At 49.7% G+C, this 23,739-nt stretch overlaps 3 protein-coding genes across 13 annotated transcripts in view; all 3 read left to right on the plus strand.

Annotated features, from left to right (window-relative positions):
* The window catches only part of GGNBP2 (gametogenetin binding protein 2), a 35,296-nt gene extending 32,220 nt beyond the window's left edge, over positions 1-3,076 (plus strand). For 6 of the 7 annotated variants that reach the window (XM_036268223.1, XM_036268225.1, XM_036268219.1 and 3 more), the window contains 4 exons: positions 24-149; positions 232-380; positions 917-1,165; positions 2,418-3,076. In XM_036268223.1, the coding sequence (XP_036124116.1) occupies positions 24-149; positions 232-380; positions 917-1,165; positions 2,418-2,621 (728 nt within the window). In that variant the 3' untranslated portion in view covers positions 2,622-3,076. The remainder of the gene's footprint in view (positions 1-23; positions 150-231; positions 381-916; positions 1,166-2,417) is intronic. The other variant, XM_036268221.1, reaches the window with a different exon arrangement.
* A 2,033-nt stretch (positions 3,077-5,109) lies between these two features.
* DHRS11 (dehydrogenase/reductase 11) lies at positions 5,110-14,270 on the plus strand. Of its 4 annotated transcripts, none has more exons than XM_036268167.1 (7): positions 5,110-5,367; positions 8,306-8,515; positions 11,208-11,377; positions 12,046-12,175; positions 13,583-13,675; positions 13,892-13,957; positions 14,083-14,270. In XM_036268167.1, the coding sequence occupies exons 1-7, from the start codon at positions 5,221-5,223 to the stop codon at positions 14,122-14,124; spliced, it is 858 nt and encodes a 285-aa protein (XP_036124060.1). In that variant the 5' UTR covers positions 5,110-5,220; the 3' UTR covers positions 14,125-14,270. The 4 variants fall into 4 exon arrangements, with proteins under 4 accessions (XP_036124060.1, XP_036124061.1, XP_036124062.1 ...); XM_036268168.1 differs by having other exon boundaries at positions 5,126-5,367; positions 11,283-11,377; XM_036268169.1 differs by lacking the exon at positions 5,110-5,367 and adding an exon at positions 7,227-7,313.
* Positions 14,271-15,364: 1,094 nt separating this feature from the next.
* Positions 15,365-22,283, plus strand: MRM1 (mitochondrial rRNA methyltransferase 1). Of its 2 annotated transcripts, XR_004960312.1 has the most exons (6): positions 15,365-16,316; positions 16,516-16,609; positions 18,756-18,888; positions 18,972-19,091; positions 19,300-19,456; positions 22,158-22,283. XR_004960312.1 is itself a non-coding variant. In XM_036268171.1 (5 exons), the coding sequence occupies exons 1-5, from the start codon at positions 15,757-15,759 to the stop codon at positions 19,371-19,373; spliced, it is 981 nt and encodes a 326-aa protein (XP_036124064.1). In that variant the 5' UTR covers positions 15,365-15,756; the 3' UTR covers positions 19,374-19,948. The 2 variants fall into 2 exon arrangements, 1 of the variants encoding a protein (XP_036124064.1); XM_036268171.1 differs by lacking the exon at positions 22,158-22,283 and having other exon boundaries at positions 19,300-19,948.
* The last annotated feature ends 1,456 nt before the right edge of the window (positions 22,284-23,739 follow it).

The following is a 23,739-nucleotide window of genomic DNA, read 5'->3' on the forward strand; positions in this document are numbered from 1 at the left end:
ACTGTCACCTAATTAATTCTCAGGCTTATCTCCACACTGTAATGGTAGTGATTGTGGATATTCATCTAGCATGGAAGGGAGTGAAACAGGTTCCCGGGAGGGTTCAGATGTTGCCTGCACTGAAGGCATTTGTAATCATGACGAACACGGTAGGTTCAGATTAAGCTTCCCAATTATTTCTGCTATGTGGCTGATTTAAGCACATAAATAAGAGATTATTGATTTCTGCAGGTGATGACTCCTGTGTTCATCACTGTGAAGACAAAGAGGATGATGGCGATAGTTGTGTTGAATGTTGGGCAAATTCTGAAGAGAACACCACCAAAGGAAAAAATAAAAAGAAGAAAAAGAAAAGCAAGATGTTGAAATGTGATGAACATGTAAGTGTCAACTTGCGTAACTTGCAGTTCATAAACCTTTGTTGTTGAGGGGAGAATGACCTATTTTTCCTTGGAGTGGCAAGTGTGCACCTTAGCTGCTAGGATTTTTTTTTTTTTAATAAGGGGAGTACCTTATGCAGTTCCACTGGTTGCTTATCTTATAACGTGTGTGTGTGTGTGTGTGTGTGTGTGTGTGTGTGTGTGTGTCTGGTGTCATTTGTACAAAAATCAGAGAGCCATAAATCTAATTTATTCTTTTCATAGTACTTTTAAAGTTTGCTTAATTTTAGTTTTCCAGTCTGTAAAATGGAGATAAAGGTTACTATCAGATTAAGTTCTGTGAAGATGAATGAGATTATATTGATGGGTTAGCATAGCACCTGGTGTATGGAGTATCTAATAAATTTCAGCTGCTGCTTTTATTCAGTATTCTTTTAACAAATTCAATACATTATCAGGGCATATTTTTTTTCTTTAAAGAATAATTGATATTATTCTCTGCCTTTTTACCTGGAAAATCTTTGCTATGGTTTCAGATCCAAAAGCTTGCAAGCTGTATTACAGATCCAGGAAATCGAGAGACCTCAGGAAATACCGTGCACACAGTGTTTCACCGCGACAAAACCAAAGATGCACATTCTGAAAGCTGTTGTAACTCTGAAAAGGGTGGGCAGCCATTGCCTTGGTTTGAGCATAGGAAAAATGTACCACAATTTGCAGAACCTACAGAAATGTCATTTGGTCCAGATTCCGGAAAAGGTGCCAAGAGCTTAGTTGAACTCCTTGTAAGTAAGCCATGATGTCTTATTATGGGTGATTGATTGCTCATGGACTAGATGTGGGAGGGGACAGTATTTTTGAGGGTTTAAAGTTGGAAGTGGGGGAAATTAAACAGTTAAGGGCATTATTTCATTATTTTTTTGATGACTTTATTTCTGTTCTTTCACTCGTGGTTTAGGTAACTATTCTGGAGCACATGTCCTTGCCCTCCTTTGTCTCAGAGTTAGAATAGACTAGTTGGGAGAGGAAGGTAGAGTTAGCATTATGTCTAGGAATCTGCCTCCTTCAAGAGGAGGAGGGTTATTGTAAGCAAACTACCTTTCTGAGTGGCAGTTTATAGTAGCCACTGTTTTGAGAGCAGGAAAAAATATAGAAGCTGAACTAGAGCCCACTTTCTTGGTTTCTTCCTTTAGGTGCCATGTAGGATAAAAACTTAACTTGGAAAACTGTTTATAATTGGTTCCAGTTCTTGATACTTGAAGTATATGTACTTGATTCAAGTGATCCAATGCACAGTTTGTATGGGGCTTGGAGGAGAAGGAAGGAGAAAGGTGGTGTCTTTTCTATAGAAATTAGGATCCTAATGGAACCAAATCCTTTAAAATACTAGTTTTTTAAAAAAATTATTGTTACTGATTTATTTTTGTTACCGATGTTTCTCCTTTTTTGAGCATACTAGTTTTTTTTTTAATTTGGTTATAAAGTTAAATGGTGTTGCTATGTAACTTGTAAGTTTTATTTTTTTTTATTTTTTTGTAACTTGTAAATTTTAAAAGGTTATATTTAATTTGTGGAGATAAAAGTTTCAACCTAGGATCAGCTAGAGATAGCCTAAGTTATTAAAAATTGGTAACTGGCTACAACTATCTCTACTCATTTTTTTAAGGCAAAAAGAAGGTATGTTGGTACCAGCTAGGCTCATGATAGATCCAGAGTTTCAGACGAAGTTGAGTTGGATTTTATTCTCATTTAGTACTTTCTAAGACAGAATGACTTTATGCTTATTTATTTATTTTGGTACATGCCCCTAGCGGGAACCGAACCTGGGACTCTGGTCCGCAGGCCGAAGCTCCAACTGCTGAGCCAAACCGTCTAGGGCACTTTATGCTTATTCTGTAAACATTCCAATTAAAGGCTTTATTTTACTGACTTGAAACTAAGAAGTTAGACTGCTTTAATATTTAGCTGTCCTCAATCAGCATAGCATTTTGCATTCTGAATTTAAGTCATAGACTTAACCATTGCTTTTATTTGCAGGATGAGTCTGAATGTACTTCAGATGAAGAACTTTTTATCTCACAAGATGAAATACAGTCATTTATGGCTAATAACCAGTCTTTCTACAGCAATAGAGAACAGTACCGACAGCATCTGAAGGAGAAATTTAATAAATACTGCCGCTTAAATGATCACAAGAGGCCCATTTGTAGTGGCTGGTTGACAACGGCTGGAGCGAATTAAATAAATAAAATAGCTCTGTCTTTCAGTGAAACACTCAAGATGACTACTGCGCCTTCTCTTTAAAAAAAAAAAACAACAACAAAAACTTAATTTAGTGACATGGCAAAATTTTATCTTAAATCAATGTGATTCTTTCTTGTTTTGGGAGATGGTGAAGGTAACCTCATTAGTTTGTTCTTTCTTCAGGCTTGTGTCTTTAGTTGCGTGGCTGCACAGGCCTGCCATATGATTTAAGCCATCTCTTTTCATTAAATGTTTCTCTTCCTGTGAGACTTACTAAAAAGCAACTTAGTGGCAAAAAGTAATGTTGTACTTATACTTCTGTACAGAAATGACAATGAGCTGAATATATGGTTTTACAAAGTAGACATCCATTTACGAAATGTTTGGATGTAATGTTAAAGCGCAATGTGCAAAATTTAAATAAAGAATATTTATTAATATGCACAGTAAAATTTGGTGTACATGTTTCTACTTAACGTGTGGCAGTATTTTAAGACTTGCCACTTGTGGACTTGGTACTTGGCCAGTGTTGGTGTTAGAGAGGATTAAGAGCAAATGAGAATAGAGACACAGGATGTTGAAGACAAAATTCTTAACTTGATCAGAACTGACAGTCGAGAAAAGCAGTTTCCAGCCTTCTTTTGATAGAATAAATTTGCTGCGATACCTTTAAATACTGGCTAGCATCTTACTTTCTCATTAGACAATTGCTATTATTGAAAGTTCCCTGAAACATAACACAAAGCACCTTAAATTCAGAGGTTCGTATTGAACTAGAAGACTGAAAACAAAACTTGGCAGAATTTCAAGAAAGGGTTGTCTCATAAGTAATTACTCAGTGGGTAGAACTGGGATCAGAAGGCTGCACTGAGAGCTAACCACATTGTGGTCTGTGCATGTGTATGTTCTTACCTGGTTTCCAACAATAAAGTCCCTATGGCATTACAGTTGACTGCTTTAACAAGCTGTCTGTGAGTACTGAGGGAGAGATTCCCCTAGGAGGAGCATTTGGATGCCACATCCCTGGAGTGAATTTTATGGGCTTTCTACCACTTAAATCAGATTTCTAATCAGATTTCAAGTGGCCAACATCAGAAGCTTAATGAGATTTAATTTTTGTAGTTGGTGGCATTTCTTTGATTAACCTCTTTTGTCTTCAGATCTTGATGGCGTATAGAGATTGGGGCAGAGGTAAAATGAGTCATGAGTCCTCACTGACCCTTGTTGCTCTATCCTGGAATCCATAAAAATTGACCAAGGGCCTCGCACAGCCCTTGGCTTTGGGCCCAATCCCCTCTCCACCATCTGTTGCAGTCAAGTTTTCTCTTGAGATCCCTAAAAGCAAAGGCTAGTTTTGTTTTAATTTTTGCCCTTCTGGCCAAACGAGTACTTGTTGAATGTTGAATGAATAAGCCAGCCACATTCGCTTATTTCATTGCTTGCATTGGAGGGTTTCTAGTAGTTAATACAGAGATTTTTTTTCTTGGAAGAATGGCTACATTAAGAATGCAGAAGTGAGGCAGGTTTCAGTGCTTTGATGAAATATATCCTAAGTAGAGAGAAAAGGGAGCAAACGAACCACCCACAAAGAGACAAAAGGGAGAATGGAGTGAAGGCATTTTAGGAGCACATCCTCTGGCCCAAGACCCAACTGCTGTGGTTCAAAGCATACTTGACCCCTTTCGGTCTTAGTACCTATTAATATCTTCATTTTATAGAAAACTAAACTAAGATCTCATAGGATTTTTCTGCATATTAGTATATTTAAAGTGCTTAAGAGTGCTTGTCACTGTAAGTGTTCAATTAATGTTAGCTATTGCTTTAATCTTTGGTATACATCAGGATGTATTTACTGCAGAGAGTGAGAGGGTCTAGGGCAGTCGGATACAGTCCATTGGGACAGCATATCCTAATACACGTGTACTTGGAGGTGCTTCCATTTTTTTTTAGCCATAACTTCTGGTTAGTAGGATTGAAAGTCCCAAGGTCACCCAGTGTTGATGGCTGAGACTTGCAGTCTTTGGGCTGAATTCTTCCCATCAGTCACCAGCTAGCTGGTTTAAGACGTTGGAGTCACCTTAAGTGCCCTTAATTTCTCTTCCTGGCCTTGAATCAGGAGCAGGGAAAGTCCACTGAGCAAGAGGCGAGTGTACATGCATCCTCGGGCCTGGAGCAAACTTCTGTTAAACACCAGTTTCCCTGTCCCAAGGGGAAGAGCTCACCAGGGAAGCAGGACCACTCATTCCCAGGACCCTCCTGCACTGGCCCGTACCGCTCGCAAGGACAGTTCCGCGGCGCCCGGTGCAGGGCGGGACCGGAAGGGGCGGGGCCGTGTTCGCGCGGCGGGCGCAGGGGGCGGGACAGCCAGGGTGCCACCGCCCTCGGCGGGATGTGGCCGATTGCAGAGGTTAGGATGGAGTCCCGGCCGCAGGCGGGCCACACTGAAGGCGGGTCAAGAAGGGGCACCCAAGACCGGGCGGCGGCGGCGGCGGCTGCCGCGGCGGTGAGAGAACGGCCAAGCCCCTGCGACCTGAGGCGCAGCTCCGCTATCCCAGGGCCCAGCTCGCCCAGTGAGGTGGGCGGGCGGCTCCGGACCATGGCCAGGGCCGGCATGGAGCGGTGGCGTGACCGGCTAGCACTCGTGACGGGAGCTTCGGGGGGCATCGGCGCGGCCGTGGCCCGGGCCCTGGTCCAGCAGGGACTGAAGGTGGTGGGTTGTGCCCGCACCGTGGGCAACATAGAGGTAAGGCCTGGCCGGGGAGCTGGTTGCCCAGGGAGGTGTCGTTTTCTCCGGGGTAGGATCCGGGTAGGGGGTGGCGGTGGTGGCCGGAATCAGGCAGTGGTGGCCGGAATCAGGCGGTGGTGCCCTCACTTGCCTGCCACTCCAGGGCCATTTGCAATGGGCTTAGGGACCAGAGGTGTGGACTTCTAGTAGGGGAGGCCTCTTGGATCCCTTAGGGCAAGCTGACTTTGTTTTTTTAAGCGCTTTTAAGGAGCCTTTTCTCCTGACAGCCTCTATCCCATTGTACCAAATCTCTGACTCTCATCTTTCCCCCTCTCCTACCTGCCTGCTCAGGTAGGCTGCGGAAAGGGGAACCAGAGATCGGGGCTAGCTGGGCAGACAGGGAGAAGAAAGGAAAGCTTTCTGGATTCAGTGGCCAAGTTGGCTACTGGATTGCTTCCTCTGGTCCCCAGACTTAGCCCACAAAGCCAAGCAAAGTGGCTGGCCAGCCAGATGAGCAGGAACTAGAGGTTTTTAGGATGATCACTTTTTTACCCAGGTGTGAGGTTGGGGTTGAGGTGGGAGTGGAGTTTTTCTGGGGGAAAGAAAAAAGGCTAGCACCCCCAGCCCTCCAATTCTGAGGGCTAACCCCCTACTCAATGAGCATAAAGAACTGACAGTGGGATATTCACAGGTAGACCTTTCTGCAATTTCACTGTCCTAGGTGGGACTGAGTAGGTGAAATAGGGCATTGAACATGTGAGCTCTGAGGGGACAAAGCAATGTGGAAATAGAACTCCTGGTTTTTCTCTTAAAGTGGGGTTGGGAGCAGAGTTGTGAGCAACAGAAGCTTAGAGAAAAATGAAATGAATTTGGCCTTGTTGGAGCATGGAGAAAGAAATTTCCATCATAGTTCATCGGATTTGCCCAGCAAGGTCACTCTCAGGGGTTGGACTAGTGCTTAGCTGCAGGGCATTATCTCCACCATTGCTCATTGTCCCTGGGCAGAGAAAGGGTAAGGAAGCCTTGGCTGGGGGCAGAGGGAGAAGTTGTATAGGAAAGAGGGCTCTCCCCTTCCCTGCTGCTGACCAAAGGTATATTTTATAGCCTCCTAGATAGTCCCAAGGTCACCTGGCCACACCGTTGCCCCATTTTGCCCCTCCCTGTCTCCTGGAGCTCAGGAGCCTTGGAACCTAGAGAATTAGGCCAGGGATAAGATCATTGGATTCCCTGATTCTAAAGCCACTCTTGCCTTCTCTTCTACTGTCCCACCCCAAACTAGCCAGGAAGGGGGTCCCCAAGATGATCATTTGGCCCCGTGATGACTCCTTTAACCAGGGGAGAATGCCGCCGCTGTGAGGAGACTGACATGATTTCAGGTCATTTTTGAGGCTAGATGAGTACAGGTGGGGCAATGAGAAGGCAGTGATAGGGAGAAACACAGTCTCAGTCTCTCTATTTGTCTTTCCTGTGGTGGCTTTGAGTCTGGAGAAGGAAGGGGAAAGTTGCCTGCCAGGTGGGGAGAATTCCAGGTTTCCTTGCCCACAGTCTGCTTTAATTGGTGGATTGATTGATATTAAAACAGAGTTTGAGTTCTGGCCTCCTGCAGAGAGAAGCCCTGTTTCCTGAGGTGGTCGTGAGTAGGTAAAATTGTGTGAAGGCGGGATTCTGAGTCCCAGAGGACTTTTTAAACTTGGAAAGTTAAAGCAGGAAAGAATTTCCTAGGTCACCTGATCCAGCCATTTATTCCCATGTTGGTTTGAGGCGCAGAGAGGCTGCAGGCCAGGGCAGCTGGCCAAGCTGCCTTTCCTCTAGGGCACCCCACACGCCCTAAGCTTCTACACTTAGTAACCTTCACGAGTCTCAGGTGCTCAGTCACTGGCCTCTAAGGCCATATGACTAGTTTCTTCCTGCTTCCGAATGTCAGCTTTCCTCACAGCCGTCTCTCAGTGGCTCTGCTTTCTCAGGTCTTTCTCTCTCTCTGGGCTCCTCAGTGTGTTGAGGGCCCTGGCAGTGCACAGGGGATGCCAATGTTACCTGCCACCTGACTTGCCTCATAGTCTCCAGAGAAACGTTGGGGTGGAGGGTGGTGTACCATGGGACAGAGAAACAATCTGTCCTGACTCCCTGACCCTGCCTATAGGTAGGGCAAAGGGAAATTGGCAATTGGGCTCCATTGAAAAGTACTTGTGGGAACTCTGAGTCACAGGCTGCAATTTGTGGAGGGAGGGTGATAAATCCTTCTGGATGAGGTGATGGGAGAGATCAAAGCCCTGGCATAATCAGCTCAGTGGCTCTTGGGGCTGGCAGAAAAAGTATAGGGTGAGAGGTATGTCTTACTGATGAGCAGAGAAGGTGTTCCTATTGAGGAAGAGGTAGAAAAGAAGTATCACTCCATTCCCAGGGTCCCTGGCCCCCTTCTTTGGCCCCCTCAGAGCTCCAGCCCTTCTTTCTTTTTAAAAAAATTTTATTAATCCTCACCAGAGGATATTTTTCTATTTATCTTCAGATAGAGCAGGAGGGAGGGAGAGAGGGGGGAAGAGAGAGAGAAACATTGACTGGTTGCCTTCCACATGACCCGGACCCGGGCTGGGGATGAACTGCGTGCCCTTGACTGGAATCGACAGACTCTGGTCCTCGGCCCGAGGCTCTAACCGCTGAGCCAAACCGGCCAGGGCAGCTCTTCTTTCTTCTTAGAACTGAAGACTCCAGTTTATCCGTGTGGTTCCTCTATTGATAATCTCAACATTCCCCTCCCTCACTCAGAGAGCCCTCTCATCCCCTGGACTTTGACCAAAGATGACAAGCTTAGGGATGGGCAGTCCCAACATCAATGTAACTAAAAGGTGGCCGCCAAAGGAGAGAGTTCTATAAGTGGTGACAGCAGAGGGTTGTCTCTGGCTGGGGAAGTGTGGGAGTGAGCAGCTCACCCCAGTTAGATCCCTGTTGGGTTTCATAGGAGCTGGCTGCCGAATGTAAGAGTGCAGGCTATCCCGGGACTTTGATCCCCTACAGATGTGACCTGTCAAATGAAGAGGACATCCTCTCTATGTTCTCGGCCGTCCGCTCTCAGCACAGCGGTGTGGACATCTGCATCAACAATGCTGGCTTGGCCCGGCCTGACACCCTGCTCTCAGGCAGCACCAGCGGTTGGAAGGACATGTTCAATGTAAGGGCTGCAGACCTGGAGTGGGGGGCTGGGAGGACAGCAGGGGGCCAGGGGTTTGTGAACCAGAACACTGCTTGGGATAGGATAGTTAGCAAGAGGGAGCTTTGGGTTCCTACCTGGGGCACCTTGACTGTCCCCTTGCTTCTTTCCCTACCAGAGGGATAGTGAGTAGATGAGTGGCTGTATTTTTTCTTTCCTTTGAGGCCCTGGGTATAGTTCTTCAAGTCTAGGCTGACTCCTTTTTTATTTTTTTTAATAGGTTTTATTGATTTTTTAGAGAGAGAGGAAGGGAGAGGGAGAGAGAAACTGATGAGAGAGAAACATCGATTGGCTGCCTCCTGCATGCCCCCTACTGGAGATCGAGCCCACAACTTGGGCCTGTGCCATGACTGGGAATCAAACCAGCATCCTCTTGGTCCATGGGTTAACGCTCAAACACTGAGCCACACCACCTGGGCAGGCTGATTCCTTCTATGGGAATAAAGCAGTAGAGGAGAGAACTGTTGTTTATTGAATGTCCCCATATGTCAGCACTGTGTCCAGTGCTTGGGAACATGGTCTTATGGGAAGAAAAGGAACCAAAAGACAGGAGACGATGTTTACTCAGCCCTTCAGTAACTGTGGCTTCAGGCAGGTAGTTACCCTTTCTGAGCTTCAGTCTTGTCACATTTAATTGGGATGAACACACCTATACCATCAATATCTGGGGTCATAAACTCCAATGTCCCCTGTGGCCAGGTAGGTACATAAATGAATGGGGCGTGTCAGCAGGTCAGTAAGTGAGAGAGCACACGGCCATGTACAGGGGCAGCCAGTGTCACTGCTGTAGGGCTGTGTGGGCCAGTGTGGCTAGCCCTTACGAATTCTTTGAGAGGAGTGTGGAGCCTGCATTTTTTGTTTCTTTATTGATTTTAGAGAGTAAGGGAGAGGGAGAGAGAGATAGAAACATCAATGAGAGAGAACATCGATTGGCTGCCTCCTGCATGTCCCCCACTGGGGATTGAGCCCACAACCTGGGCATATGCTGTGACCAGGAATCAAACAGACAACCTCTTGGTGCATGGGGTGATGCTCAACCACTGAGTCACAGCGGCAGAGCCTGCATTTTTATGTGACACTCCATCCCTCCCATTCACCAAAACAGCTCCACGAGGGCAGGGGTTTTTGTCTGTTTTATCCTCTTATAGCCTCGGCCTGGAAACACTCAGTATTTTTTGAATGAATGAAACTTTCTAATACATGTTGGAAATGCATTTAAAATGCCTTAAAACTAAGTGTGACCCAAACACAGCCTGCAGGACGTGAGTTTTCAACTTCCGGGCTATATTATGGGTCAATATTAGAGTATAAAAGTATCCTGAGAAGTTCAAAGCAGTGTGTAAATGGGATGTGTCTTTCCCCCCACAGTTCTTTTCATATCTGCTCATAGCAGCTTTAGCACCCAACAGATGCTTGGGCTAGGAAATGAACTATGGCCAGTGAAAATGAAGCACTCTCCTTGCCCTCACAGAGCCTTCTGGGAGATCTGAGTTGTGGTTCTCACCTGCAGTAGGTGGGTCTCTCAACCTGGATCTCAACTTGCCCATTATAAAGTAAAGGACTTATGTTAAATCCCTAAGATCCCTTTCAGCTTGAATATTTCTGTTAGGATCATCCTATGAGGCATCTTCTCCACTCCCATCCCTAACCCCCTACACCTAGGAGATTCACTCCCCTGACCTCAAGGGATCTGTTTTCCCTACTCCTGTCCTCAGGAGCTGAGTTCTCTGCCCCACAAACCCACTGCTAAGAGGACCAGAAACAGGGCTGAAAGCCTACTTGTGTCTTTCTGCTGTGACTGCTGATTCAGGTTCACACCAAGGGTGTTTTGTCCTGATACCTGGCTCTGACATGTGATAAAGAGAAACATCTAGTCTCCCGGCTGGTCCCCTCTCTTCTGGACAGGCGAGACATGAGGACTTGCTGAAAGCTTATCTCTGCTTGTCCTCCTGGGTAAAGCCTTATAAGGGGTGGGGCTGGGCAGAAGCTTTAGTCCAGAGACGCTTCTTCAGGCCTCTGTTCCGTGAAGGGTGGGGATTTGGGGTCACCTCTGCTGGAGCGATTAGGTGTGGGCAGAGACAGGCCAAGGAAAGCATGCCCTTGAGAAGTCCCTTGCCTTTCCGTGACAAGTTACCCCACCTTCTTAAGAGTCTCTGTGCCTAGTCCTGTAGATGGGACAGAGGTTAAAGGAAGGAGGGTTAGACTCCACTGGTAGTCTCAAGGGAGGGGACAAGAAAGGAGCAGAGAATAGTTGGGTGAGGTGGGGAGAGGCTAAGTTCTGCTTGAGGAGAGAGATTTTTAAAGCCATTGTAGGAAGGATTTTAGGCTGCTTTGGAGAGAGCAGGACCAGGGCACTGTCCCAGAGAAGAGGAGGGTGTTAGGGGAAGAAAAGGAGATGGTTCACTGAAACAGAGATTCTACTGTTTGCAGAGGAGACAGCCAAGACATGGAGGGTTCCTGGGTCATGAGTGGGGTTTGAAGGATTTCCATTCCTGTTCGTAGGAACTTGGGGTTACCCAGGGAGAGAAGCTGCCTCTGCTGTCAGGTGGGGCTGGTGGCATTAGGGGGAAGGGCACACCTCTCAGGCAAAGTGCCCTGGGCCCTTTGTTAGTCTCTGGTAGGACCTAGACACTGTTTTGGAATGCCCCTCCAGGGGTTCTCTGTGGCTCCATCACCTGCTCAGATGGGCCCAAGCTGGGGACACCCAACTGCCCTCCCTGGCCTGCAGGTGAATGTGTTGGCCCTCAGCATCTGCACGCGGGAAGCCTACCAGTCCATGAAGGAGCGGAATGTGGATGATGGGCACATCATTAACATCAACAGGTGAGACAGGTGGCCAAGAGTAGAGCGCAGATCACCGCTCACCCTCCAAGCTAGGTGATCTGCTGCAGTTCATTTGACCTCTTTGGACCTGTTTCATTGGTAAAATAAGGGATTTAATACTCAGTTAACACCCAATGGCGTGATTATGGTGAGGGAAAGAATAGTGTATGTCAAGGGCCAGCCCCTAGTTGGCTGAAATGGGTGGCTCAGACCCTTGTCTTTGCAGCTGAAGCCGGGGGACTCTCCTGGCACTGAGGTTCTCCATTCTTCAGGCCCTGGAATGAACTCTACCTTGTGGTACAAAGAAAGACTGCACAGTATCATTGAGGAACCCCCACTCTGAGCTGGGAGACATGGCCTCTGCCCGCAGAGAGCTTCCAATAGAAGCATGTCAGAGAACAAAAAGATGAAATGGAGAGCTTTCTGACAGCCTGCAAGATCAAGAGTGTACTCTGTGGTTGGTGTAGGGAAGACTTCTAGAAGAGTCGGGATTTAGGAGCTGCTTGAGTAACAGAAGCTAGATTAGTGGGCCACACGGATGGCCTTCCGAGGTCCCCTTTAGAGGGCTTCCCTGTAGCATCTAGGTGGTGTGATTAGTACAGCAGGGGACAAGTGATGGTCTCGTGGGAGCATCACTCTCTTCTTTACCCTTCCCTCCCTCTACCCAGCATGTCTGGCCACCGAGTGTTACCTCAGTCTGCGGTCCATTTCTATAGTGCTACCAAGTACGCCGTCACTGCTCTGACAGAGGGACTGAGGCAAGAGCTTCGGGAGGCCCAGACCCACATCCGAGCCACGGTGAGGGTGTAGCCTGGCGTGGTGCCCCTCTCCACCCCCACACATACTGCCCAGGGAGCCCATGTCCAGTGTGTGCTGCTTAGAACCCCTGCGAGCATACTGGGCACAGGGCTCCTGGTCTCTGCCACTACTTGCATGGCCCTGCCTAGTACTTGAGTTTCCTATTTCGCTGACTTTGAGATAGGAGGGGGCTGACCTGAATGGAACATGGTGAGGTGAGACTGAGGGAAAGCAAGGGATTGTGGGAATCCAGGTGCATAGTGGCTGGAAACCCAGACTGGGCTTGGGCTCTTCCTCTGAAGGCTGAATGACCTTGGGCAACTTACTCAACCTCTCCAAGCCTCTGTCTTCTCATTTGTGAAACAGAGATGATAAACTATCAGGTTATGAGGGTTTTTTGTTTGTTTATTTTTTGCTAATCCTCACCAGAGGATATTTTTCTATTGATTTTTAAAAATATGTTCTTATAGCCCTGGCCGGTTTGGCTCAGCGGTTGGAGCGTCGGCCCGCGGACCAGAGTGTCCTGGGTTTGGTTCCCACTGAGGGCGTATACCTCGGTTGCAGTTTGTCCCCGGCCCTGGTGGGGGTTGTATGGGTGGCAACCACTTGGTGTGTCTCTCTCACATTGATGTTTCTTTCTCTCTCTCTTCCTCTCCTTGCTCTACCTGAAGATAAGTGCAAAAAAATGTCCTCAGCTGAGGATAAGAAAAAAAAATATGTTCTTATAGATGTTTTAGAGAGAGAGGAAGGGAAAGAGAGATAGAAACATCAATGTGAGAGAGAAACATTGATCGGCTGCCTCCTGCATGCCCCACTCTGGGGATCGAGCCCACAACCTGGGCATGTGCCCTGACCGGGAATCAAACTGGGACTTCTCAGTCCATGGACTGACAATCCACTGAGCCACACAGGCCAGGCTCCATTGATTTTTTAGATAAAGTAGAAGGAAAGGAGGGAAAAAGAGAGAGAGAGAGAGAAACAGTGAAGTGAGAGAGACACATCGATTGCCTGCCTTCCGTACAACCACTGGGGCTGGGGATCAAACTTGCAACCCAGGTACATGCCCTTGACCAGGAAATGAACCTGAGACCCTTCGGTCCGTTGGCTGACATTCTTAACTGCTGATCCAAACAGGCCAGGGCATGAGGTGTTTTTAAGAGAACACTTTGTAAAACGTTTACTTGGCTTATAGTAAGGTCTCTGTAGATGGTAGATATCATTGTGATCATTGTCAGTGGCAGCTTTGGAGTAAGGAGGCAGCTACTGGACATGGGGCAGCCATTCCTGTGAAGCTGGGGCCCTGTAGCTTCCATTCTTTCTCTCCAACCTCCCCAAGGCCTGACCTCTGCTTGGGGTGGGGGTGGGGCAAACCTCAGCTCCTGAGCAGACCCTCTCTGTTGGGCCCAGTGCATCTCTCCAGGATTGGTGGAGACACACTTCGCTTTCAAACTTCATGACCAGGACCCTGAGAAGGCAGCTGCCACCTATGAACACATAAAGGTGGGGCCTCCCTCTGGACTTGGCGAAGCCACTCATTCTAGGTGAAGGCAGAGCAAAGGGAACCCTGGTCTTCAGACCCCATCCTTCTAGCCAGCCTGTTGCCCCTCCTGGAGGGTTAGGGTGGGAATGTGGATGCTAGAGAGGACCTTAGTGGTGGGAGGGAACTTGGATCCATTCTGCCCTCATCTCAGTCCCCCTTTCCCCTGGTATCCTCAGTGTCTCAAACCCGAAGATGTGGCTGAGGCTGTCATCTATGTCCTCAGCACCCCGCAACGTGTCCAGGTAAGTCTGGCATTAGCTGTCCAGCCATGGAGAAGCCCAACCACCCCCAGAGGAAGAGAGCAGGGAGGCCTTAAAGGGGGTGGACAGAGTGTCCTGGCTGCCCCAAGCCTTTGTGCCTTCCGCAGATTGGAGACATCCAGATGAGGCCCACGGAGCAGGTGTCCTAGTTTCCTGTGGGGAGCTCCTCCCCTCCCAGCCCTCATGGCTTGGTTCTGCCTCTGGGTTGTAGGTGTTAATTTCTGGACTCCTGGATTCCACTTTCTCTCTCTACCCCCACCATGAGTTTGAAAATTTGTTTGAGGTCTTTTTTACCTTGTCAGATTGTTTCCACCAGAAATGTGAAAAGTGGGCTGCAGAGAAGAGATGGTGTGTCCCTAATTGTTTTACCTGTTAACTCATTCTTGGACCTCTTCTTGGGTTCTTTGCTCTCCTTGGTCTCTTCTCTTTGACTTGGGGAAAGGCTGTTGGCCAGAAGGGTGGTTCCCCCTCTCTTCTTGCATTCCACCCCCTGTTGCTCAGGCATGAGGTGGCAGAGAGAACCCCTCACCTTTTATCTGAGTTGTTATAGTGGGCTCCAGCTTCCTCCTCTCCATGCTCCACTGCTCCCACCATCCCTTCTCTTCCCCTGTCCCAGTTCTCCAGCCCAGTTGTGGCTTCTTGGTCCCTCATGGTGGTCATCGCTGTACTATGACTGTGGCAGCACAATACCAGGGCCTGCCTCCTGAGTGGATTTCAGTGTGATCATTAAAAAAGAAAAATCACAACAACCGACTTTGGCTTCATGGGTGTCTTTTAGTTCTTCCCCCTGGTCACAGAGAAAGGTTGTGTTTCAGAATTTCTTCCAGGTGAGTGGGAAGTGGGTGAATGTAGAGCCTCAGACCTAGAGTGTGGATTGCCTTAGGTAGCAGGTGTGGGTTTAGGTTGGGTCTTGAAAGTGGGTGGGAGTTTGCCAGCCAGAAAAGAAGACAAGATGTGCAAGGATCGGAAGGCAGAAAGAGTATTTGGTGTTGTGGAAACAGCACAGAACTTAGTGCAGGAGTGAGATGGGGCTGAAAAGCCTGGATCCCCGAGGGTCTGAGTGATGAGCAAGGAGTCTGGCCATTACCTGTGGGCCAAGGGCATCAGGTGTCTTGTCAGCAAGTTCAGGACAGGCACAGAGCTGTGGCTTAGAGAATCAGCCAACACAGGATAGGAAGTTGTTGCTGGGTCCTGCTAACGTGCTGAGGGTTTGACAAGGCAGTTGAAGTGCAGAGAAGGGGCTTGATGCAGGAGAGGCTTCCGAGGAAAATCACCAACATACGATGGGGAGGGAAGCACCACGACTGACCTGGTTGAACACATCTCCTTAAAGTGTTCTTTGCTGGTGCCTGGGTGAATGTGATTCTTCAGCTTCCTGGGACCTCGATGGGTGAAGAATGAAGCCAGTAGCAGAGTTAGCTGAGCGCTGATCACCGCCTTCCGCCGGCGGCGGTGCGGTAGAGGTCGCTGCTCGGCCAGTCCTACAGGCGGCGCTGTAGGAACAGCCGCGAGGCCGAGCATGCGCCGTGCGTCCCAGGCAGGGGGCGGGGTCACACAAGCCCGGAAGTGGAGCAGCTCACGTGGGTGTCAGGAAGGAGGCGGTCTCGTTCGGCTACCTGGTTTTAGGCAATCTTCCAGCTGAGAGTCTGGGTAGTTCGTTACTCTGTCTGAGGAGACGAGGTGTGTGCAGCCGTGGGGGTCCCCTTAACCCGTGTTCGGGGCCTGGGAGCAGGCCCCGTCTGGAGTGACGGCTCTTGAGGACGCATCAGGGGGCATCAACCATGCCACTGCTGTCGGCCCTTGGGGGCGCGACCTGGCGTCTCTCCGGTCACCTCGCACGTCATTTCTCCCAAACGGCGCGGCGTGGGGAGCGGCCGGGTGGAGAGGAGCTGAGCCGCCTGCGCCTGGATGATCTGGCGCCTACCGCGCTGTCCGCGGGGAGACTGGAACTTCTGTTTGGCCTGTCCCCGTGTCTCCTGGCGCTGCGGGCCGCCCGCCGCCGCGTGGCCCGGCTCCTGCTCCAGGCCGGCAAGTCCGGGGTGCAAGGAGAGCGGGCCGAGCTTCTTCGTGCGGCTGAAGTGCGGGGCATTCCAGTTCTGCGGCCCAGACGGCAGAAGCTGGACGCCCTGTGCCGCCACCAGGTCCACCAGGGCGTCTGCATGGAGGTGAGCCCGCTGCGGCCCCGGCCCTGGACTGAGGCAGGGGAGGCGAAGCCAGGAGATGACCCCCAGCAGCTGTGGCTCATCCTCGAGGGACTCCAGGATCCCCGGAATCTTGGGGCCGTGTTGCGCTCTGCTTACTTCCTCGGAGTGGATAAGGTTATCACCAGTCGGAGAAACAGGCACGGACGTTTCTTATTTCCCATGTGCTCCAATTTCGAGGCTCAGACGAGTTCCTAAGCACCTTGACCCTTTGGTGGTCCCTCAGTCAGGCCTCCTTACCGCCAGAATTCTCATCTCTAACCCTTGGGGGTCGGGGGTGGTAGGGCACCGGGCTTGAGATTACACAACCTTATACAGTGCATGGGGGTAACTTTGCAGCTGCCTGCTCACTCCGGTAGTCAGCAAGGCCAGCGCGGGGGCCATGGAGGTGATGGACGTGTTCTTCACCGATCACCTGGCTGGTTTGTTACAGGTAAGGGCCGGAGGGGGTGCGGAGGGGGCGCTGAAAGCAGAAATGAGCCAAGCACAGCCTCAGGACTCAGCCAGCAACTGATGGAGGAGGGAGGAGAAGACAGCATGTTGGCATCCCTTCCTCTGTCTCTCTGAATTCCTTTGGGAAGAGGGAAGGGTCCCAGAGTTTTTAAAACCATAAGTGGAGCAGAATCTGAATTTGGAAACTTTCTAGCATCATTCCCTTTACTGCACTTCTTCAGGAATACCTTTTGCCGGTCCTGCAAGTCTACCACAGTGCCTCATTACCTACTAAGTAGGTCCTCAGTGAATGTGTGCTGGGTTTCTCCAGTAGGGTCACAGCTTGAAAGGCTCTTTGAAGGAGGACTAGTCTGTACCTTTCCCCTGTTCCCTCTCACACACACAAAACACCCCCTACAACGCTATCAAAAATCCAAAATTTGGGGGGCAAACCTAAGTCAAGAATCCCCTCTGCTGTGCTTCTCTTGCTGGACACACGGGGGCAGTATTGCCCTGCATTTGGCAGCTCCCCTGGCCATCCCCCAGGTCTCCCAAGTCTCAGTCCTTGGATCTCTTTTCAACATATGTATATTTGATCTCATCCACCTTCTGGGGTTTATGTAGCATCTATATTTGAATGCTTCCCAAATGTATATCCTAGCCTGGATCATGCTCCTAAACACCGGATTCACATATAGATTTGCATACTCAACAGCTCTTTTATTTTTAATTTTTATCCTCACCTGAGGATATTTTCCCATTATTGTTCAGATGGAGTGGGAAGGGGAGAGAGGAAGAGAGAGAGAGACATCGACATGAGAGGGACATATCGACTGTTTGCCTCTCACACGACCCCAATCAGGGCCAGGGACGAACTGCAACCGAGGTACATGCCCTCCACCAGAATTGAACCCGCGACTCATTGGTTCATGGGCTGACGCTCTAACCACTGTGTCAAACCAGCCAGGGCTCAACAGCTCTCTTTTAAAACATCTAGCAACACCGGTGTCAAAAAAAACAGGGTAAATTATGGTTGACGGGATTTTACAAAGCTGCTCAATGTCTTCAACCCAGAGCAATTCCAATATGAATAAATAAAAGCATCTCAAAGGGGTTCCAAAACAAAACAAAACGGCCCTTTTGTTGTCTAATGGGCATTTCAAACTGAATGTTTCCATAGTCGAGCACCTGTTTCTTCTGCAGACCCAGCCCGGTTGATGGCAGCTCCATCCTTTCAGTTGGATAGGACAGACACCTTGGCATCATCCTTGATTCTTTCCGCTCTCACACCCATCCCCATCTGTCAGTGCATCCTTTTGGTTTTACCATAAAGTTATTTCCATATTCTCACCATTTCTTACTATCTCCACTGCTACCACTCTGGTCCAAGCCACCATCATCTCTTGCCTGTCTTATTGTGAAGCCTCCTAACTTGTCTTGCGTCTGCTGTTGGCTGTCAACACAGCAGGCAGAGAGACCCTGTTGCAACATAAGTCAGACCACGTTACTTTTCTGCTCAGAACTTTTCAAAGACTTTGCATTTCTCTCAGAGTGTAAGCCAGAGTCCTTCCAGTGGCCTTTGAGGTTCTACCTTTTGTGGCCCTTTGCTCTGTCTCCTGTCTCAGTGGCTCCCTTCCCACTGGCCACCTTGTTCTGCTGTCCCTCACACATACCAGGTAAGCAGCCACCTCTCAGCCTTTGCACTTACTGATCATTGCCTAGAATATTCTTTCTCCAGATTCCTACGCAGTGCTTCCTCATCTTCGGTGCATCCTTCAGGTCTACTCTCAGAAGTCACTTAAGTGAGGCCCTTGCTTCCATGAGGCTGGGATTTTGGCTGCTTGTTCACCACCTGTCGCCATTGCCTAGAACAGAGCCTGCCCATTCTCGGTGCTTAATAACTGTTGACCGAACTGAATGGCTCAGCAAGGGAATGAATACAGGGTGGGCAAAAGTAGGTTTATAGTTGTTCATATGGGAAATAATACAATAAATAAATATTAATACAAGAATAAATTCTGTTTCACATACAACTGTAAACCTACGTCTGCCCCACCCTGTGTGTAGGCAAGCTTGGGCTCTTCCTTGGCCAGGGCTCTGACGAAGGTTTGGTGAGCTGAAATATGATTTCTTCTGTCCCCTTTCAGGCCAAAACCCAGCAGGGCTGGCTTGTGGCAGGCACAGTGGGCTGCCCCAGGCCTGAGATTCCCGGGTCCTCTGAGATCCCCATCACTAGCTGCTTGGAGTTCCTCTGGGATCAGCCTACTCTCCTAGTGCTGGGTAGGTTCTGTGCTCACACATTCACTTCCTGAGTGCCCGCGTTTCCAGCTGTGGCGTCCCTAATCTGCCTTCGTGCTCCACAGGAAACGAGGGCTCTGGCCTGTCCCCGGAGGTGCAGGCCTCCTGTCAGCTCCTCCTTAGCATCCTGCCCGGCAGGCAGCTGCCCCCTGGACTGGAGTCCTTGAACGTCTCCGTGGCTGCCGGTGAGTCTGCTCTCCCCTTACTTCTCTTCCTCTGATCACACAAGTGTAGCAGTTTCATACTAAACAAGTTTCTCAATCATTCTGTATCTCCATTGCTTTCTGTGCCAAATGCAGAAAGTCCATCCTTTTGAGGATGAAGTGAGGGAGTGCCTAGCACATGGTCCTTCCTTGTCTCAGCTTTCTTCCCCTTGTCATTCTGTCTTTGCAGGAATTCTTCTTCACTCCATTTGCAGCCAGAGGAAGGGTTTCCCTGAAGAGAAGAAGAGAGGGCAACATCTCTAAGACCCCTGAGAATGCTCAGCCACGGCTGAAGGGCCCAGGTTGCCTCAGCACCCAGGACTGTCCTCGGGATCAGAAAAAGAGAGGCAAGATGGGGGCTGAGCTGGACCGTTCAGGATGTGTGTGCTGGAGGACAGGGGACAGGCTGCCCATACATCCACGTGCTCAGATGTGCCAGACTCCCCTGCCTGGGTGTGCACCCAGGCTCCGATTACTAATCACTGTCTTGGGAAGCAGGGAGTTTTGAGATGGAGACCAGAGGAAGTTCACTTTCCTGTTTTGAGTTTGGACTTGTAGTTGGAGGCAGTAATTTCTAGGATGTGCTACTTCAGAGGGTCTGAGTCTAAACATCATAAGGGAACTCGGCAGCCCAGCCCAGGTATCCTGTTCCTCTTGAGCCAGTGTGAGAATATGGAGGGAGGCCCGGGGCTCTTTGTGGGCCAGACAGGTGCAAATCCAGTTTAAACTTGCCCCACTTTGGGGCCTTTTTTTGATTTGATTACGAGGCTTCATCTTTTTTTCCTTTATTGATTTTAGAGAGAGAGGAAGAGAGAAGTAGAGAGAGATAGAAACATCAATGAGAGAACATCGATTAGCCGCCTCCTGCATGCCTCCCACTGGGGATCAGGTCCACAACCTGGGCATGTGCCCTGACCAGGAATCGAACTGGTGACCTCTTGGTGCGTGGGGCGACGACGCTCAACCACTGAGCCACACTGGCCGGCCACAGGCTTCGTCTTTATGTGCTCGTGGTCCTTGTTGGGACCTCCTCTCGGGGCTGTTGTGAGGCTCAAAACCTCACCTGGTCTCCATCAGGCACTCAAATGGTGAGCCATTCTGTTCGATACCTCCATTAGGTGGCAGCCTCACTCTTTGGTCCACAGCCTCTTCTGGAAGCTCTTGCAGCCACCTGGGGAGATTCCTGGCTGTGGCTCCCAAGACGCAAGGGAAAGATTAGCAAACATCTCCCACCCCACTGGCCCTCCAGACCCCTGGCTGGTGAGTCATCATCAGTCAGTCCATCTCCATGAAAGGAACCAGTGGAACCAGGCCTTTGATTCTGGCTAGTGGCGAGGATAGGGTTGCTGGTTATTGTGTCATCCAGACCAGTTTGATACTCCTCCCCCAGGGTCCCACAAATAGAGCAGAGGCCACCAGTGAAAGTAGTTTAGAGCAGTCTGGGCTGCACGTTGGAACCACCTGGCAAGCTTTAGGAAACAATTGACACTGGGACCGACCCCCCCCCAAGTCTGATGTAGTTGGTCAGGGTGCAGCCTGGGCATCAGGATTTGTAAAGTCTCCCCTCCCCGCCGTGGCTCTGATGTGCAGCCAGGCTGAGACCCACTGGAGCAGGGTTTGTCCGTCTCCGCACCGCTAACATTCTGGGCTGGGTGTTCCCTGTTGTGGGGCTGTCCTGTGCATTGTAGGATGTTTAGCAGCATCCCTGGCCTCTACCTCCTTCCCCCAGTTGTAACAACCAAAAATCTCTCTAAACGTTGCCGATGTCCCCGGGGGGACAAAAATTGCCCTGGAGTGTGGATCTGGAGGACAGCAACCCTAAATTCAGATCCCAGTTGCTCTGTGCCCTTGGGCAAGATTCTTACCTGCCCGAGCCTCAATCCCCTCCTCCCTGCAGGGGGATAAGCCTGCCTTTCTGGATTGCTGGGAGGATACAGAGGACATCAGGAACTTGGTGCCTCACGTATAGTACTGTCCCTTCTCTGTGGACTGGATTTATTTTGGAATTCTAATGGTAATGCCAATTTAAAAAGACATTTGGACTTGTTTAAAAAGGGCCTAAGATTGCTTTAAAGTTAAATTTGATCCTCTCAAGAAACGGGGAAAAAGAACCTTTATAAACTCCACAGATCACCACCTCATTGCTCGCCTCCCCCCCCCCCCCCCTTGAACTGTGTGTCCCCATCTGGCACACAGGCTCTGACCTCTGCTGGCACATGTCAACCTTGGGCATAATACCTGCTTCCCCCATCCCTGCTGCGCTCTTGGCCAAGAGCCCAGTGTGGCTTTGCACCTTGGCTGCACCCTAGAGTCATGGGCTCAGGGAGGGGAAATAGCTTTTAAATTTCTTTCTTTTAAAAAATTTTTTCTTTATTGTTTAGAGAGAGGAAGGGAGAGGGAGAAAGAGATAGAAACATTGATGAAAGAGAACATCGATTGGCTGCCTCCCACATGCCCCCCTCTGGGGATCGGGCCCACAACCTGGGCTTGTGCCCCAACCGGGAATCGAACCAGTGAACTCTTGGTGCATGGGTCGACGCTCAACCACTGAATCACACTAGCTGGACTGTCCCTGAGGTTCTTTAGAAAATGCTGGTTCCAGCCCTGGCTCCACTGCTTCCTACCGAGATGGCTTCTCAGTCTCCATACCTGTAAAATGGGGACGGTGCCATCGACACCTGTTTCAGCTGCCCCCTCCCCAGCAGAGAAGTTGTAAAATAAGAGAGCATGTCAGTAAAAAGTGTTCTGTAAACTAAAGAACTGTGCACCCAGGACTAGCACACAATAACAAACCTGTTGTGATGGCTCAACTTATGCGTCAACTTACTGGGCTATGGTGCCCCAATATTTGGTCAAACATTCTGGGTGTGTGCGTGTGAGGGTGATTTTGGGCGAGATTAACATTTAAATTGGTAGACTGAGTAAAACAGATTGCCCTCCCTAATGTGGGTGGGCCTAACCCAATCAGTTGAAGGCCTACATAGAACAAAAGGCCTGATCCTCCCGTGAGTAAGAGAATTCTTCCTGTCTTTTGGAACTGAAACATAGGCTCCTCCAGGGTCTCGAGCCCGCTGGCCTTCATGGGAATGACATCATCAGCCTAGCATGCAGACTCACCCTGCAGAACTTGGTATGCCAGCCTCCATTATTATATGAGCCAGTTCTCAATAATAAATAAACAAGTAGATCATTATGTACGTGTGTGTGTGTGTGTGTATTTATCTTCTTTTGGTTCTGTTTTTCTGGAGAACCCAGATTAACAGACACAATGAAAATAAACTCAGGTGTCCTGGAGTTCCTTCCATGTAGGAGCACAGAATTGAGCTTGGTTCTCTAGGACCAAACCTAACACAGAAACTAGGAGTTGGGGTTGAGGGTACTCTGGGCTCAGAGCCTCCTTTTCTGCCCATGGACTCCTCTGTTGTCTGGAACCTTGTCTGACCTGCTTTGGGCATGCTCTTCATCCGCTTTCTGGGTCCCTGTGGTCTGGGCCGTCTAGAGGGGTCCCTCTCCCAGGCTAACAACCAGGCGCAGGGGGCTCCTCCCTGCTTCATCCCCTGGCCAGCAGGCTGTCTGGCCTCTGGGGAGACAGTCACTTGAACCAGAGGGAATTGAGGCTGTAATTACCTGCCATGCACATATGTATGTACGTGGTTACATCGTGCAAACCAGGAGTTATCAAGACAAAGAGATCCAAAGGCCAAGAATGAGGTCTAATTCTCCTGGGAGCGGCCTCGGGTGCCTGACTCACAGACTGTTCACCGAATGTGGTCCCAGGAGCTCAGTGGCTGTGACGGAGGGTGTGAAGGAACTGGGTGGGGGTCCATCCCCCGCAGGGCAGGGTCAGGATGAAGCCAAGAGAAGGGGACTGTGGTGGTGAAGAGCATGACCCTGCCTGTTAAGCAGTTTGCTTTGGGTTCCAACTCTGTGCCTTGCTGATGGTGTAAATGTGAACATGTCCCTTAACTTTCCCAAGTCTTATTTTTCCCATCTATAAAATGGGGATAACCGTCGTGTTCCCTCCAAGGATCATGGTGCAGATTAAATGAGGTCACACATGTGAAGCCCTCAGCTGGTGCCTGGGAGGTGGCAGCTGTTCTCACCGCACCCAGGGGCAGACCCAGAGGTCAGGGCACCTGGCTCTGCTCTCCTACCAACCCGGCCTCGATTTCCGCACAGGCTCTGGAGAGGGAAGGGGTTGAAAGGACATTTGCAGGATCCTTCGTGGGGGCTCCGCAGCCAGGAGGGCAGGGTCTCCGAAGGCTTGGCAGCCGACTTGGTATTTCCAGAGCGCCCCAGCACCCCTGCTTCCCTCTAGGGCTGGACAGTTTTTTGACTGGAGGCTACATTGCCAGCTTCTGCCCACCCCAGGCTGGGATCCGAAACTAGACACGCCTGCCACTCCGGCAGGGCCAGGCGCCGGGGGGCCTCACGGTTTGTAAATGTAATCAACCTTGAGGTCTCAGTCTTCCACAGGTGCAATTAGCATGCCCATCTGCTAATCCCTGATTAATGATGTTTACAAACATGGGGCTCCACTCATGGAGTGGCTCAGCCCCTCCCTCCCAGGCCGGGAGGCTGGGGTCTTCCTAGCACCCGCCCCCCACAATACCACTTCAGTCCCCCCTAG

The sequence above is a fragment of the Molossus molossus genome, unplaced genomic scaffold (genome assembly GCF_014108415.1).
Source record: "Molossus molossus isolate mMolMol1 unplaced genomic scaffold, mMolMol1.p scaffold_m16_p_19, whole genome shotgun sequence".
Classification (NCBI taxonomy): Eukaryota; Metazoa; Chordata; class Mammalia; order Chiroptera; family Molossidae; genus Molossus; species Molossus molossus.